Source organism: Coregonus lavaretus, assembly GCF_964263955.1.
Source record: "Coregonus lavaretus genome assembly, chromosome: 11".
In the NCBI taxonomy this organism is placed as follows: domain Eukaryota; kingdom Metazoa; phylum Chordata; class Actinopteri; order Salmoniformes; family Salmonidae; genus Coregonus; species Coregonus lavaretus.
The window spans coordinates 34,418,378-34,432,112 of record NC_139998.1 but is presented as its reverse complement, the minus strand read 5'-3'; the positions used below and the strand labels follow the sequence as shown (position 1 = coordinate 34,432,112).

At 41.6% G+C, this 13,735-nt stretch overlaps 1 protein-coding gene across 2 annotated transcripts in view; it reads right to left on the bottom strand.

The window, feature by feature from the left end:
* Positions 1 to 6,379: 6,379 nt before the first annotated feature.
* Positions 6,380 to 13,735, bottom strand: part of LOC311137417 (ran-binding protein 10) — a 28,073-nt gene continuing 20,717 nt past the window's right edge. For both annotated transcript variants that reach the window (XM_084171900.1, XM_084171901.1), the window contains exons 9-15: positions 12,507 to 12,655; positions 12,163 to 12,355; positions 11,854 to 11,993; positions 11,591 to 11,733; positions 9,919 to 10,030; positions 9,351 to 9,492; positions 6,380 to 9,120 (exon numbers count right to left, since the gene is read on the bottom strand). In XM_084171900.1, the coding sequence (XP_084028026.1) occupies positions 9,362 to 9,492; positions 9,919 to 10,030; positions 11,591 to 11,733; positions 11,854 to 11,993; positions 12,163 to 12,355; positions 12,507 to 12,655 (868 nt within the window). In that variant the 3' untranslated portion in view covers positions 6,380 to 9,120; positions 9,351 to 9,361. The remainder of the gene's footprint in view (positions 9,121 to 9,350; positions 9,493 to 9,918; positions 10,031 to 11,590; positions 11,734 to 11,853; positions 11,994 to 12,162; positions 12,356 to 12,506; positions 12,656 to 13,735) is intronic.

Sequence of the window (13,735 nt, the reverse complement as noted above, 5' to 3'; positions counted from 1 at the left end):
ATTTATCACTTTTATTTTACTTTCAAACAAGACCACCTTTCTCTTCAATTCTAGACAGTGCCATTGGGTGTCAGTGCAAAGGTGAATACTGGCAGGAGGAGAAGCAGACAACACTTCACAATTCTATCTCACTGTGAGTGTCTGTCTGTGAGGGACATGTGATCTTTGTGGACACAGTGTTAGAGACAACATGGTATTAGTCTACTTGATCCTGCATTCTGCAATGCTTCCTCAGCATGTCCAAACAGTGTGTTCTCTTCTGGGACTGTGACAATCACTGCTGATTGTTCTGTGCTGCTGGTTGTTAACCTGCTTAGCTGTCCTACAATAGCTTGTATTCCTCTGTCCAGAAGTTATTTAGTGCATTCACATACAGCACATCTCAAAACATACAGTACCTGTTCCCTCCGCTCAGTTACCACAAATATGTCATGGTATTACTGTACACACAACACAACAAAGTCAAGTGAGGCTTTTACAATATGTGTACTTGGACCTCCACAGGACAGGACAGGACAGGACAAGACTAAACATTTTATTCAGCCCTCTGAACATCCTTACTCCCATTTGATACACACAGTTATGGCATATCATAACCTTTTATAGGAAAATATGTAATGGTACTGTTGATCATCATGGTGTTAGTATAGGAAATAGGGGTGATATATGCTCCTCTGTCCCCCCATGTAGAGGTACATCATATTTATTTTACTTTCACATGCAGTAGGGACAAACGAAGCCTGCGTTTACACACTGACGTGGGGAATGGGGATGCATCGTACCAGCATATCTATCCAATAGATTTTGGCTCAGAACCATCTTCAAGAGAACACCACCGTTTTCTAAGCAGTTTTCTCCTTTAATGTACTCCACAGCCACCAAACACTTTCTTAATCCAAAACATAGTCAGATGGTTTGACTTCATATTCGTTTAAGTCAGTGGTTGACTGGAGTTACAGAGGTCCCAGGATGAAACATTAGACCCAGGAGAATTTCCCTGGCAGGCTTGCTATCTTGCTTTTAAAGAAGCCAATTCCATTTTCCTTCAGGACAAGGATTCTCTCCCCTGAAAATTTGACAGAGTAAACACAAAATAAATAACATGGAGTGCTGTTGCTCCAGAAGGTCACGGCCTCTCATAGACCCAGCTGTCTTCAGGCCCACTTGTGACTGCCATGTTGCTGTGTAAAATAAGGAAAATCCTTTCATGTTTGAAAAACCTACAGCTCTGCACATTGGGACCTTGTTCATACACTTCACTCCATTCTTGATATCTAAACCTGAGGGGCATGGGGAGGGAAGGAGGAGAGATTTCCTCTTAATTTGAAGGCCAAGGGTATCATCTTGCAGTGAGAGCTTTGAGGCAGACAGTCTCAAAACTCCAAGCTTATTGTTGTTGGTTCTTACCCTCACTGCACCTGAACACAAGGGCCCTCTGACTCTCTGTTAGTACTGGACTGGAGGGAGAGCTGCTGGCCCTCACAGCTAGCAATGCCCATGACCTCCAGGCTGGTTGGTGGACTGTGTCTGTGTCTGGCTGGATCTTTGTGTAATGTCTGGAGTGATCCATAGAGACAGAAGGAGCATCAGATGACCTACCACAACAGAGGGATAATATTGTCTTTTAAATTGAACATGATGTATCTGTAGGTAATCTCTTTCACTCTGGAACCAGCAGGAATAACACATAAATTGAATAACGCTCCATCTTAATGTTGACTTAGATTATTGAATTGACCAATATGACACAACAAAACCAGCAGAGCATGAGGACCTCCTGTGGCCTGGCCGTTATTGTTTTACTAGAGCTGCAGTTGTATGGGTCACTGGCACTGCTGCACCAGGTGGCAGCCAGGTAGCATGATACATTAATTAACCTGAGAATTAAGATGCTCACTTTAATATGGGGAGGGGCAATTATTTATTCAAAGAGGAAAGAGGCCATCATAAGATCATAGGTGTCAAACTCATTCTCCGGAGCCGAGTGTCTGAGGGTTTTCGCTCCTCTCTTGTACTTGGTTGATGAATTAAGGTCACTAATTAGTAAGGAATTCCCCACACCTGGTTGTCTTGGGCTTAATTGAAAGGAAAACACAAAACCTTCAGACACTAGGCCCTCCATGGAATGAGTTTGACACCCCTGTTGTAGAACATACAGAAGAATGACCTATCTTCACAGATACAGTATATTGTCTTTTAATCTACTTATAGAAAACTGCTATCATCTATAACAGAAAAGCTACCAGATACTGTACAGAATAATTTTTTCATGTATGTAATAATATATCTATAAATACAAATGAAAAATTATATAAACAAGGGATTTTTAGATTAACCGGGAGATTTTTTGTAATATAACATTTTATAAATGTGTAAAATATGGAGAGTATTTTTCTTATTCTTGTACTTTTATTTGTATATGAGAATCCTGGAGAGGACATTTCTATTTCTTTGAGTACCGGGAACCAAACAGAGGAACAAAGTGTTTATATGCATCTGATGGGTCAGGGTGTACAATACTGTGAATGTGGTATAGAGATATGCTGATTATGAAATTACATATTATAATAAAATATTGTTAAAAAATACAATATTCAGATGTTTTTTGTTGTTGTGGTCACATAGGGCTAATTCACTCTGAATTCCTCTCTCTCTCTCTCTTTCACTCTGAATTTTTCTCTCTCTCTCTCTCGATGCTTATTTATTGCTGTTTGAGCTGCAGTCAGCGCTCACAAGGGCAAAAAGGATACTGCCATCCTTTGGTTTTAAATCACTCATGCATCATTCTGAACGTTACAGTATACATTCAAATCTGAGACACTAAGATGTCCCAGACTGAATAATGAATGTCTGTATCTTTGTGTTAAAATGTTTATTCAAGAAGCAATGATACAGTATGTGTCTTTTTCCCCTAAGTACTTCCCTACATCTATTACTTGAAAGGTTTCATAGCTCTGTGACTGAAATTAGGTGTTAGGAGGATTAGTATTACAGTACTGTGAACCTCAATAGCACCTGAAGTCTTGAGTAATACAGGCCACTGTGTTTGTGTTGACTTCTCTATGTTCTGGTGTAAATAACGATATAGTAATGTCGAATTTCCGCTTTTAAATGAAGAGAATAGATCCCCCATGCCAACTCTCATTTCCTGCTTAATAGACCTTGGCGTTCTCTCTCTCTCTCAGAAATAAAATCTAAATTAGAAAATGTATTGCAGTGAATCAAAAAGGTCCTGAACAATTACTGATAAGCATATTATTCATCTTTCCACTGTTGCATTGAATTTATTTATATTTTCATGTTTTTTAGGTCACCTCTAACCCTTTGCACTGCTGCCCTCTGCTGTCTGATACAGCAATATCATGATGCAAGACCAGAGATATTGTATCAACAAACTGTATACATTGTGTCGCATACCACATGATTGAAACACTGAAGAGATATATTTATGGTCCATGCTATCCGGGATCCTTGGGGCGTCCCTACCCCATTGAAGTTTACATTTAAAATGGTTAAGGTACGGGTTGAGGTTAGGGGCATAACCATGGGAAGTAGTTTGATGGTGGGGGTGCTGCGACTTTTTTCCATTTTAGTGATGCTCCTATACAGAACAACTTACAATAGTGAGTGCATACATTTACATACTGGTCCCCAGGGGGAATCGAACCCACAACCGTAGCATTGCAAGCTCCATGCTCTACCAACTGAGCTACATCATTACAAACCACTTGATGTCTCAATGTACTCAAATACTGTATTGTGCATTGTTTTTCTTCATGGTGATGGAAAGTCTACAGGTACAAACCTAGATGACCAGCCTATGTACAATACACTAATGTACATTTGCATTAAGTGGTTTGTAAGGATGGTAAATTAATACTGCACAAAAAGTGGTTTAATATAAATATTTAATTTGATATGGATGTTTTGTGTCTTTGCCGATAATTTTGCACCTTTTGATGTAAATGTTTGAGGACAGGGTTTTGTTCTTTCTGGATTCCATTAGAATGACAATCACAGAGAAAATGACAGGGCAACAACTCTTACAATTCCAACTCTTGAATCCTGCAAGATACTGTTCTTAATTATACAACTACCAGAGATGCAGAACATTTTTTGGGGCCCATGCTACAGACATCTAAATGATATCGGTCCGCTAATACTAGTAAAAGCCCAGTGCACTACTTTTCCAGGGGGTGCTGCAGCACCCTCAGCACCCCTACTTCCCGCGGCTATGGGTAGGGGTTAAGGTTAGGGTAGGGATATCCCAAGGAGCCAAGATAGCACTGACCATACATTTGTCTTTCCAACTGTTCAGCCAACTTTATCGGACATGTTGCTACATCAGCCTGGCCTTTCCCGCCTTTAGGTTTCCGTGGTTATGTTCATCATTAGATCACATTTTGTAATATTCTGGCTACTTACTGGCTGCAGAGAAAATCGATCACCCCAAAACAAAAGCAAGCTAACCTAAATATTCCACCAAAGAGTCAGACAATTAGAAATTACTCAGCTCCTAGAGGTATTTAAAAAATATATTGGACAACCAGTTTATAGGAACTCTCGAGGTGAGTGAATTTGCTATGATATTTAACTGCCACTATTTTAGCTGTTTTCTAAAACTAGCTAACCATGTCTGCTCTGAACAATCACATAAGACTATAGTATGAGCCTATTAACTAATTAACCTATTTCATGATTAATATGCCACTGCAGTGGCGAGATGATCAACTGCATGTTTTATGAAATTGAAGTGAAAGAGAATGTGGACCTCTCCATCTTTACAAAACGGCTTTAAGAAGATGGTAAGGTGTGTGCCTGAATTTTCCCCCCAACTAAGCCATTATATCTCCATGCATTTGTGATATTATGCATGTATGACATTTATTCTATGCAGGAGGTCCAGAACAGACATCCTCATATTTCAACACCCAGACTTCTGTAATGTCACAGAGATGAGAGAAGTCGACAAGGCATGGAAGAGGTCCTCAGATCTGTCCAGCTGGAAGGGCCCTTGTGAAGAGAAAGAGACAGCAGAGAGCACAAAGCCCCCTGGACATTCTATGACAACAATTGTATGCCATTTCTATTAGATTTTTGTGGTTTTCATATAGGCTACTACTGACATTGTTTCAAAATTATTTGGGATGTTTTTGTTTACCTATGGTGTTCAATAAAATATGTCCATAAATGTTTGCTATTTTAGTGAGTTTTCATTAGTTGAAGTGACTGTTTCTCAGTCAGTGATAATGTATCCGTTTCTGTTCTGTGCTTCTCCCACTCGCTTAGACTTTCCTATGAAAAGGACAGCAAGAGACCTATACAACTACATAAACTTCAACATTCCAGAGGCAGAAATTCTGCCTCCAAGTTTCCCTCACTCTCTCCTCTGGATCATTCAGCTACCTCTGAAACTCAAGACTCCTGCATGAAAGCGTCTGATAAGAACATCACGACGGTAGGCTCTGCCAAGTCCCCAACAACCGGATGTTCCAGTTTTCAGGGGAAATGGAAAGAGAGCCTGTGACACGACTTCTGCTTTTGGACGTTAACAGGGCCACACTGCATCTTAACTCCTCCTCCACATTTACTGGATTGGGTCAAAAGTGCAGAAGATAACCTCTCCCAACAGTAATTTTTTTCTCGTCAAGACCAGTATATCTAGTTTCAGGCATTTCTTTTACTCCTGCTATGTTAGGTTATCACAACGGTAACAGGTAGGCCTACTGAAATCCAGAAGCACATTCTAACACAGATGAGAATTAGATTCTAACGAGACAATTTGGTCTAAGGCTCATTTAGTCGTCCAATATACTGGCCCTGGACTCACTAGTAGAGCCAATATACAATGCAATCCTTATTTGATGAGACAGCAGCCTAACAATTTACTGATTATTTCAGGATCAAGATGAGTGTCGAGGGCAGCTCTCTAAAGGGCAAGATCCATAGTCTGCAATACTAACATGCTGCCTCCTCTCTCCACACATCCCGCTCCTCAAGTCTCTTCCGACTAACCCCTCAACTTCTTGAATTACTGTAAAAGTGTAGTGTCGGGAGTTGTTGACAAAAACGTATGTCAAGGACACATTTTTATATTTTGTTGACGTGTGTGACTCATCAATGAATCATTTCTCCACCTGCTCTTTAGTTTATTGCTGATTTACATAGTGCCAATATCCAGTAGGGGGCTCCAGTGAGCTGTTTACCACATACTGTTCTGCTCCTCAACCATGATACTGTGTATATATAAGCCAGATGTTCTGTCAAACAAAGTATGTATGTAATAAGTTTGTATATATTTTTTGAAACTTCAAATCAACCTCAAGTCACCATCATTCAAAAGCAGTATGTCCACAAAATAATGACAAGAGACCAAAAGTATGCTTATGGATGTGTATTTTAATAAAAATAATTCTGTCAAAATAAAACAGAATACAATATTTCTTTATCATGTTTCCAGTACATAGGTATGTTTTTTTTTAAATTATAGTTTCTTTCTTTTTTTTTATATTGTTTTAAAGGTTTTAAAAGTTTCATGCTAAGTACAGGGTAACTCATTTCACAATTGCTAAACTCAAAACGAAATGTAAATCATAATAGAAGTATATTGTGCGCAGCTTGTTTTTAATTCCTAATTCCCTTCGCCTCTCCATTTGAAGCATGGATAGCTCCAAAGGCCAATTTAAAACATAAAAGGAGAACTGGGAGGTTGCTTGCTACAGTAGGTGTAGGTGTGTCTATAAAAGTCCCAAGAGAAGCTCAACAGATTCCTCCATTTCTACACACACATCCCTATACATTAGTCAAGTTAGAAATTCTACTGTATAATGAATTCTCTTAAAATGGAAATATACATTTTGGGTGGCTATACTATTGAGTTCAAAAAGCCATTTGCTGTTTTTGAAAGAAATCAAGAGATACATGATTTGCTATCATGTCAAGCTATTATCAACACCTATCTGCTCTCTGCTTCCAATATTGAAAGCCTATGACTGGTTGTATTCTGAATTACCGGTAAACAGTATAGTGAAAACCCATGTGACGGATAGAGCAGCCTAGCGATTTAATTAAGTGAGCAACACGAGTTAAAACAACTCTAAAAACTTGAATCCAACATGGGTTACAATGTGGATAGGTATGCTTCAAAGACAGTGTGCCCCAGTATGTCAGATGTCTTTCACAGGTTTTGGATAAAGTCATGAGGCCCTTTCTTTTGCTTCCTACTGCAATACAAAAGAGGACCCTCACATAAGTGAGTAAAGGTTTTTGTTCTTGTTTTCCACATATTTTAGCAAGTAGAAACCCATGATGCAGATAGGAGATGTTGTGCAAATGTAAAGATTGTGTAAAAAAAAAAATCAAAATGGCCTTTGTGAACAGTATTATGGGATATTAAAGTCTACCAAACACTAATAACACAGAAGCAGATGATTTCTACTCCCACCACCCCTTTGCTTCACAAGCATGCTTTACATGATTGTCAAAAAGTGAATGAAACACATTGCAATATGTCTAACAGGTGTAGGGGATGTCAATTTCAATCTCATGGTGGCCAGCAGCAAATCTGAAACATAAATGTAATATCATCTGCTAAACTACATTCAACACACAGTGGAGCACCTCCTGCTGGCTGGCTGGCTGAAATACTGGGTTAATACATCAATGATTGACATTTGTCCCATGTGCCAAGAGAACATCTGTTAAATATAGGAGAATACATACTGTAACGGAAAAGACCAAAACACATTCAACTGTGAATACAATGAACAAAAACAAACAAGAAACAAAGTTGTGGCCACGTTTGTAAAAGTGACCGGGTCTGTGTGAGAAAAATAGAACTGCAAGAAAGCGAGAATAAGCATGTTGGCAATGATAAGACAATGGTCTTTCAAAGCACTGGTATGAAAAGACTGATTGACTGAATGTGTGGAATAAGTGGGGCAACTGGCAAGTACCATTGGTTATTAGAAAAGTTTAGGTCAAATTAAAAGCCTTGTATTTGGCAAATAGTTTCACTTTTTTATTCAATGTATAATTATATTGTATATATTCAACATCTGACTTCATAAAGGTATCTTCAATACAATTAGCAAGTAAAAAACCAGAGAGTGATTTCCAAATTCAAATTACCCACAGCACTGTATGTCTGTGTATTGTTACTGTATGCAAGTGTAGTATATTTCCAATCAAGTGTCTCCACTAGTTTGATGTGTAACATAGGCTGCGTTTACACAGGCCTACCCAATTCTGATCTTCTTTCCACTAATTGGTCTTTAGACCAATCACATCAGATCTTTTTCAGGGCTTATCTGATTGGGTCAAAATACCAATTAGTGAAAAACAAATCAGAATTGGGCTGCCTGTGTAAACGCAGCCTATGTTACACATCAAACTAGTGGAGACACTTGATTGGAAATACACTACACTTACTGTTTATTGAAACTCACAAATGAATCAGTGTCATTATTTCATTTGTGCTACCGTCTGGGGCTTAAGGTGACCAGCAGGTTAGTGGCTTACAGCCATGTGTACTTTCAAAAGCCAATTCAGACCTTTAACTTTCAATTAAATCCATTTTTGGAGGCATACTAAGAAGTAAGAATTTGAACCAAAAAATGATGGTCCTAAATAGGAGCCACTGTACTGCTGGTTAAACATACCTCTTGTCTACAATATCCCATACTGAGATGACAAATGTCTTGTGAATACCTGAGTTCTGAATGAGAAACCAGAGTATCTTGCTTGGTAACGACAAAGCCTACCAATGTGAATTTATTTGATATGATGAACATCTTTAAATACTGTGTAGGGAATTCAAATCCACTCATAAAAACAAAAACGGAATTAGATTATTTTTTTCAAGATGAGCACAACAAACTGACCAAATAAAAACTCAAAAATGACTAGATAAACAGAATAATTAATTATCTTTAAATAGTGTCACACATTTTGTATTTGATAATACTAAATTAAAAACAAGCTTTCTTCTCATGTTCTACTCATTCCCCTGCCCATCTGCTTCTGCCAAATGGCAAGCAACACACCAATTCAAACACATGATCTCCTCAGTCATCTGGCAACCCATTGGAAAGTCCTCTTCTTTGCAGTCCTGAACATTGCCTTAAGAATGAAAGGAACAATTTTGGAACTGCTGTATTGCAATCTGTCCAACACTATTTCTGTACTCCAAACTGTAACCTTACAATCCTGCTTGATCATGTTGATGATAACAGCATGGGTCATGTGTAGTCAAAAATGTTCCTGAAACGTTCCCTATAGGTTCAAAAAGAATCATTGACGTGGTGCTAGAAGGGGAGGGTCGTTATGTGTGGGTGTCGGTGCAGACTCACCTGGACTGGGGCTAGTGCAAAAAGCTGTCAACTCTGGCGAAGGAACAGGAGCCTGAGCGGACCCTAGCCATGAGCTGGACACACTCTGTGGCCTGACCAACAGCTAACATCAGAGGGGGCTGCTTAGGCAAGTTCTGAGACTCTGAGGGGCCAAAAGACAACACAGGCATCATCAGGGTGTGTACATTAATAAAGCATGTGCGACTCAGTAGAGGCTGCTGAGGGGATGACGGCTCATAATAATGGCTGGAATGGAGTCGATGGAATGGTATCAAACACATCAAACATGTGGTTTCCATGTGGTTGATACCACTCCATTGACCATTCCAGCCATTATTATTAGCGGTCCTCCCCTCAGCAGCCTCCACTGGTGTGACTCAAACATGTACATGGCAAAATGTACAGTGTGTATTCATTAGAAGAGAGTTAACACGCACACTACCAAGCCCAACACATTTGTGGTGCTGGGAGTTACTGCCCCCAAAAACATCTTTGTAGAAAAAATTTAAATAGTAAAACAATCTACAGTGTGTATTCATGACATTGTGTATGTGAAACGTAGCCTTACCCAAGATGGCGCTGTTGAGAGCGGAGCAGATATTTTCTCTCTGCATTGGATCTAGCTGTTGCCCCACTGGGCAGTTCCAGGGATCTGAATATGCTAATAGACTGAATGCATCCTGTGGTAAAAGAAAGAGAGAGGGATAGGAAGCTCGAGAGAAAGAAAGAAAACAGCGTGACCAGTTCAAGCCCAATAGCCCATTAATGACTATGATTTGGAAGCAGTAGAATGGTCTGTCGTAAACAGAGGGAACATCATAGACCAGGGGTAGGCAACTTTTGTCGGAGTGGATGGTCGGGGGGCCAGAACATAATTATAATAATTTGTACACTGGAAATTGACCACAACTAAGCCTAAAAAGAGATTGTATGGGGCCTCCCGAGTGGTGTCACTACAGAGGCATCACTACAGACCCGGGTTCGATCCCGGGCTGTATCACAACCGGCCGTGATCGGGAGTCACAATTGGCCCAGCATCGTCGGGGTTAGGGGAGGGTTTGGCTGCTCTCGCGACTCCTTGTGGCGGGCCGGGCGCCTGCAGGCTGACCTCGGTCATCAGTTGAACAGTGTTTCCTCCGACACATTGGTGTGGCTGGCTTCCGGGTTAAGCGGGCGGGTGTTAAGAAGCGCGGTTAGGCGTGTCATGTTTCGGAGGACGCATGACTCGACCTTTGCTTTCCGAGGCCCCTGGGGAGTTGCAGCGATGAGACAAGATCGAAATTGGGGAGAAAAAGAGGGTAAAAATAATAATAATAATAATAATAATAAGAGATTGTATTTGAAAATAACAATTTTATACCTTGAATTACATTAAGACATGATCACATATGTCTCTTGGGAACAGATTTGCTCAATTAAACACATTTTAAGCTGAATTCCTGGTGGTTTTACAGTATTTTCTGACCAAAAACAGATAAATAAAACTTTGGGGTGACAAAACAATATCTCTTGCGGACCAGTTTTGGCACATGGACCGCCTGTTGCCAACCCGTCATAGACGCTTTCAGTGAATCTACCTTAATTGTAGGTAAACAATACTAGGGATAGATTTTCCAATGGCCATATACAAGTAGTAGTGTGTAAACAGCTCAGAAGGGAAAGGGGATAACTAGTCAGTTGCACAACTGAATGCATTCAACGAAAATGTGTCATCTGCATTTAACATTTACATTTTAGTCATTTAGCAGACGCTCTTATCCAGAGCGACTTACAGTTAGTGAATGCATACATTTTTCATAATGGCCCCCCGTGGGAATCGAACCCACAACCCTGGCGTTGCAAGAGCCATGCTCTACCAACTGAGCTACAGGAGGGCCACCCAACCCCTCTGAATCAGAGAAGTGCGGGGGGGCTGCCTTAATCGACGTCATCGGCGCCCGGGAGCAGTTGTTGTTGTGGGTTAACTGCCTTGCTCAAGTGCAGAAGGGCAGATTTTTCCGCCTTACCGGCTCGGGGATTCGAACCGGTTACTGGCCCAACGCTCTTTACCACTAGGCTACCTGCCGCCCTTGGAAATCCTGCAAGTCATTGTACTGCAGCATAACAAAACATGCCCCAGGGCGGTGGTTGAAAATTATACAATTTGTGAGTCACAGTCACAAAGTGTGCCAGTCTTATTTTGTGTGAAACCTCCCAGGCCTGTCCCTCTTTCCTCCCCCCTCCCTCTCCCCCTCTGGTACCTGCAGCATCTTCTTGTGCGTGGCGTTCTTGCCGTATTCCCGGCACAGCTGCTCGTTGAGGCCCTGCAGCTCGCGGCCAAACTGGATCATCCTCTCTGTGGCTGCCTGGTTCCCTCCACACAGCTGTCTGGAGGCACAGCTGTCTTCTCCAAGGAAGGAGGGACATGCACACACAGGGTCAGAGGCCAGCCACGGACAGAGTGTATTTTACACTTGCGCCTGACAATCAAAATAGGAAGCGTGTGTGTGTCAAGCGTCTGTACCTGCCACTCCGTTTCCCAGGCTGCCGTCCTCAGCCTGCAGGATTTCTTGATGCTTGTAGGTGCCGTTCATGATCCGAGTAGAGGAGTTCTCCGCCACCCCATTAGTGTAGTGCTCTGCCTCGATCTCCATCTCACTGTCACTGCAGAGGACTCACAGTCAGGTTCACTCATCCATACACAACGTCATTATACCACAGATGTTCTGCCTCTCTCTCACACTCACGGACACAGATGACAGACACGCACCTGGCACCCCAGTAAAAACAGAGATACATTACTAAACACATAGACCCTTGCCTTGCCACACACCTGGTCTCCTGGTTGCTGGTGCCACTGTGAGGCTGGGACTTGGTGGAGTCAGTGGAGTTGGACTCAGAGTAATTGACAGAGGAAGGGGAGGAAGAGGAGGAGGAGGAGGCAGAGCTGACACCAGGGTACTTGTTGTGGCTCTTGTTCTTGTTGGGAGGGGTGACCCCGTTACTGCATGTTGGGCTGTCTGCTCCTGGAATGGACAGAGAGCCAGGGTGAAACAGATCCAACAGATGGACAATCCTCTCTCTTATGTGTTTGTAACACACTGGGTGGATGGATAGGTAATTAGGAGTGTGTAGGGTGGATGGGTGGATGGGTGGATTTGCAGGTGTTTCCCTTACCTGCGCTGTGCAGATGGGGGTTGGTGGCTCCATGTCGGGGGCTCAGGCTGGGGGAGCCAGGGTAGCTGTCCTGGGACTTGGGGGAGCGGACACTAAAGCATCGTACCTCACTGTCTGTACCGTTCACCATCTCCACAAACTGCCGACACCTGGGAGGGACAGGCAACCATTAATCTGTCTGACATTCACTCTATATCTACACTCAAAAAATGTACTAACACCCTTGCCTTCTTTGCACTAACACTCGCACTTGTCTTTTCGTACTAGCACTGACTTTGTCGATAACTACTGTATTAAGGAAAAATGTACTTGACTGTACTATGACTGCGAAGATGAATGCACTAACTGTAAGTCGCTCTGGATAAGAGCATCTGCTAAATGACTTACTCTCTGACATCATTTACAACCACTCTACTATCCATCTAAGAGTCTGATCACTACTCTACAATATATTGCAATGTCTGACATTCTTTATCCAGGAATACATTGTACTATTTGATAACAAACACTACATTCTGCTTAACTGTCTGATATCTCATGCATGCTCACTTGCTTGAACAAAAAACAGTCTGAATGCAGTCTGAACACAATTGTCAACTTGAATAATTATTGCAATACTTCAATTTCTTTCAGAGGTCAGCAAAGGTGTGGCCATGTAAGATCATGTCTTTGTACCCAGAAATATATAAATGTAACAGGAACAAGTCAGACTGGTTCCAGAGTATGAGTATCTGGTTTTATGGATACATGTCATTACCATTGGATGAATGTCAAACAGAACAGCGACCGCTCTGCTCACTCCTCTTCCATGACAAAATGGAGCAACAGGCATGACCAATCAAATCATGAGTTCCCTCAGCGGCAGCAACTGTGACCTTGTGCTCACCCTGCCCCCTCTCTGTGTAACGCTCCTCTATTGCTACAACAAGCTCCTCTCTACCTCTATAAGAGAGCCAGAAATACTGGCCTTCTTGCTGTGTGTCTGCTTCTCAGCGGATCACAGGATTTATTAATGTAATCTAATGTCTTTGTGCCATAAACACACAGCTGGGCAGCAGGCCACAGCTTTACTGCTAAGTGCTTCTAGGGTTGTGTTGCATGTGCCTGAGCCTGCAAAGGCACTACAAGACTAGCAGTGCTTATTTAAGCCCCACAATTCCAATACTCCTTCATTTAGCCCTTTGATAAACACTCATTAGAGTCCCATAGTTGGGTACAAGGCTGCTCAC